Raw genomic sequence first — 3,475 nt, forward strand, 5'->3', positions numbered from 1 at the left:
TTGAAAAATCCAAATTTTGAATGTGTCAGGACAATTCTTAGATGGTCAGAAGTGACGTGTCAATGTTTCGGACAGTTTGGTCTAATACCCTTAAAAAAAAGTGTTGTATTCGAATCGACTGATTTGAAGGGGATTTCACTTCACCTTAAAACATATTTGTATAAAATCCATATTCATAAGTTTGCGAGAATTCAAGTATTATGGATAACCAGAAGGCGTTTACATGCGTGTTCGATCTTGTATTACGAGCAAATCGGTCTTCGTCGGAAGGGATTCCCCGTTATTGAACGAGGAAACTATTAGCGATGCGGGAGGAGCAAGAATCTCACAGGGTCATTAGAGTCGCGGTGTTACCGATAATGGCGCATGTATAAACGGTATTTATAGGCGAGCACATACACACGCGCACCGAGTGGACGCTTAGTTTCCCATTCTCCCGCCTTTCCGGCGGCCGGCAGGTGTGATGAGAGATATTCGAGGTTTAACCAGGTTTTACGCATTTGCGTGAATTGTCCACATCGTAGGGGGCGCTTTGGTAGGCGTATGCGACGCACGCGCCCCACGCGGCTGGAATCGAAAGCTCGGAATTAGCGACGCGATCATGCGGGTAGAGTTTTTAGTGCGTTATATTACCCGGGTAATACAACCAAGAACGAGAATATAACCGATGATTAAATTCCCTGCGCATTTGATATGATAAATATTAAGATATATTGATTATAAAGTCTCATTTACTTCCATCTAAAAATATTCACATATACCTTGACGTGAAATTCCATGTGCTTTGTTCCAGAATAATTGTTTTCCTGGTCAGAGAGAAAAAAAAGAAAATAGAAAAAGGAAGGACTTCGTTTCGGTCTCCAGTTAGTGTTCCTTCTCGGAAAGTCTAAAACTGAATATTGGTTAACCATGTAAACACATTAATTCCAAGCTTCCAGAAAATTCCTTGGTTTATAGAATGACCACTGTTGGACAAATTTAAGGAAAAAGATGGAACGTGAAATAAATATACACTCGGAGACGTAATCGTTCTGTCCAAATTTTTGCTATTTCACAAACACCTCAACGCAAAGAATGGTCGCAGTACAATTACTCCGTCCTAACCTCAGAAAAATGGAAAAGTCTGTAATTTCGATTAAAAATCGCCAAAATATAAAAAATCTCTACCTCGCGCGTCCACTATTTAAATTGTCTTCTTTTTACTGACTGTTTTCGCACACAACTCCGTCTACCGGGGATCAAGATACTCGATAGAGTTCCGCGCCAAGTACAGTTGAGCGCGAAATTCAAATTTAGGGTTTCCACGATTCTAAACGAGCCAATCGGATTTCGGACTCACGAGCTCTGTTCAGCTGGACTTTTAGATCGCTTGTGATGCGCTAAATGTATAGACCTTTGTTTTCCATTGTACCATGATACCTTTCTTCCGTTCATTATAAATGATTGATCGTTTGATTGATTATGGATCGCTGATCTGGATGCAGCTTTCGTCTCTTTCAAAGCATCGCCAGTCAGGTGCACCTGCCTTTTGATTGTGAAATCATGGGCAGACAGTTTCCCCGCTTCATGATCCTGAGCAATCACTTCAGGACTATTGTCAAACTTCCTGGTGTTAACCTTGGACGCGGTTTTTTTATCCCCGGAACGTCTCCCCGATTTCTTGGATTTTCGGGCCGTGGGCTTAACCTCTAATTTCTCTTCGCTCTTCGCTCCAGTCTCATCATTCTCTAGAATTTCCAGACGTCTTGCAGTAACACTAGCATGCGTTTTCCTGGGTTCTCCATCAATTGATGCATTTCGCTTGGCCCTGTCCAGATATTCCCACAAATTTCCTCTGGGGACGGCATCGACCACGTTCAACGCCTGGAAAAAAAAAAAAAAAAAAAGCAAGAAAACGTTAAAAACGCAATTTGACTTCATTTACGAAAATATTTTCTTGCTAGAAATGATACACCGAATCGTCTAATATTTAACTACGTCACCTTCTTTATAACCTGCATATTCACATTGTCAAGTTTGAAACTATTCGGTATACAGTTCGAAGAGAAGTTTCATAAACGAGACTTCTTTGACGCCACTTTCACGTTCCCTTAAGGTGAAGTGAAACATCCTTCAAATCAGTCGATTCGAATACAACACTTTTTTTAAGGGTATTAGACCACACTGTCCGAAACCTTAACACATCACTCCTGATCATCTAAGAATTGTCCTGACACATTCAAAATTTGGATTTTTCAAAAGAATTTTTTAACTCAGTCCAGACCAGAATCAAAATGGCGTCGAGCTCTCATATTTCGATCGATATACAATTATCGAAGGCTCTGATATGAGAATCGAAAGGGTCAGGACAATTTTACGACAATTTAGAACACTCTGGTAATGGATAAACTCGCATTTGAACGGGATAAACGGAAAAAAGTGTTGTATGCGCTTCTTTGCTAAAACGATGGTAATACGAGGACTCGGAGTGAAAATTTAATTGACCTGGAAATCACAGATGGCGCAAGGGGTCCCTCCGCAGTGAATTAGGGCCCCAGAAGGCAAGAATCCAGAGGATTTCTGGAGTTTTACTTCGATTTCTTTATAATTATTGTACGAAAACGACAGGTGGAGTATGCCATTTGGTACAATACCCAATATAATTCGACNCGCTAAACTTTGGGGGGTTGTTTCACCCCTTAAATGTGGACCATTGCAGATATAAAAAAACACGTGTCTCTTAGATTTTTGTGTTCTTCAACTTATATGAAACTCAATAAGATCGGAGGCGGACACTTGGGAATGTTTCCTTGTAAGTTTCGTACAGTTTGGTCCAATACCCTTAAAAAAAAGTGTTGTACTCGAGTCGACTGATTTGAGGGGGGTTTCAGTTCACCTTAAAGGTTAATAATTATCAGTCGAATACCTTGCCGAGCCTTTTCAACTTCCTCGCATGGTGTGGGTCCTGATGATCACAAAAAGTGGCCATGGGAATCTCCTCGGTCGTCGTCGGCACTTCGTTTGAACATCCTTCACCTGTGCATGTTTCAGGTGTAGCAGTGGGTAACGATTCATCGCAGGTGCCATTTTCGCATGACTTAGTAGGTATTATAGATTTATCCGTAGAAGAGTCACATTCTCCACTTGAACAAGAGTCTTCCGAGGGGCTGCAGTCGTCCCCGATGCAAACAGTAGGTTCACAGTTCGAGCCAGAACAGGAAGAATCAGGGCAGGAACTTCCGGAACAGGAAGGGCTATCCTGATAAATAAAGGAAAAAAGAGATATTTCCACATTTAGCAAAGGACGATACAATTTTTAAGATATTTGCCGAGTTCAAGTTTCGCTCTTATTGTAGGAATAATCGCTGTAAAAAAGATTTTCCTAAATACCTACGTTGCCGACATACGTTTTTATATCGATAGCCGTCTGGAATTATATTGGGTATTGGACTACGTGGCACACTTCACTTGTCGTTTTCGTACAATAATTAAAAAA

The 3,475-nt window shown here is 41.0% G+C and overlaps 1 protein-coding gene across 1 annotated transcript; it reads right to left on the reverse strand.

Annotated features, from left to right (window-relative positions):
- Positions 1-1,025: 1,025 nt before the first annotated feature.
- Positions 1,026-3,238, reverse strand: LOC111673853 (keratin-associated protein 10-4-like; the record flags this gene model as incomplete). The annotated part of the gene is given in 2 exon segments (XM_023433843.1): positions 1,026-1,863; positions 2,906-3,238. Coding segments are annotated over 2 exon segments (861 nt in total), but the record flags the coding sequence as incomplete, so codon positions are not given.
- Positions 3,239-3,475: the final 237 nt, after the last annotated feature.

Source organism: Orussus abietinus, unplaced genomic scaffold, assembly GCF_000612105.2.
Source record: "Orussus abietinus isolate OABI.00-Male unplaced genomic scaffold, Oabi_2.0 scaffold1153, whole genome shotgun sequence".
Classification (NCBI taxonomy): Eukaryota; Metazoa; Arthropoda; class Insecta; order Hymenoptera; family Orussidae; genus Orussus; species Orussus abietinus.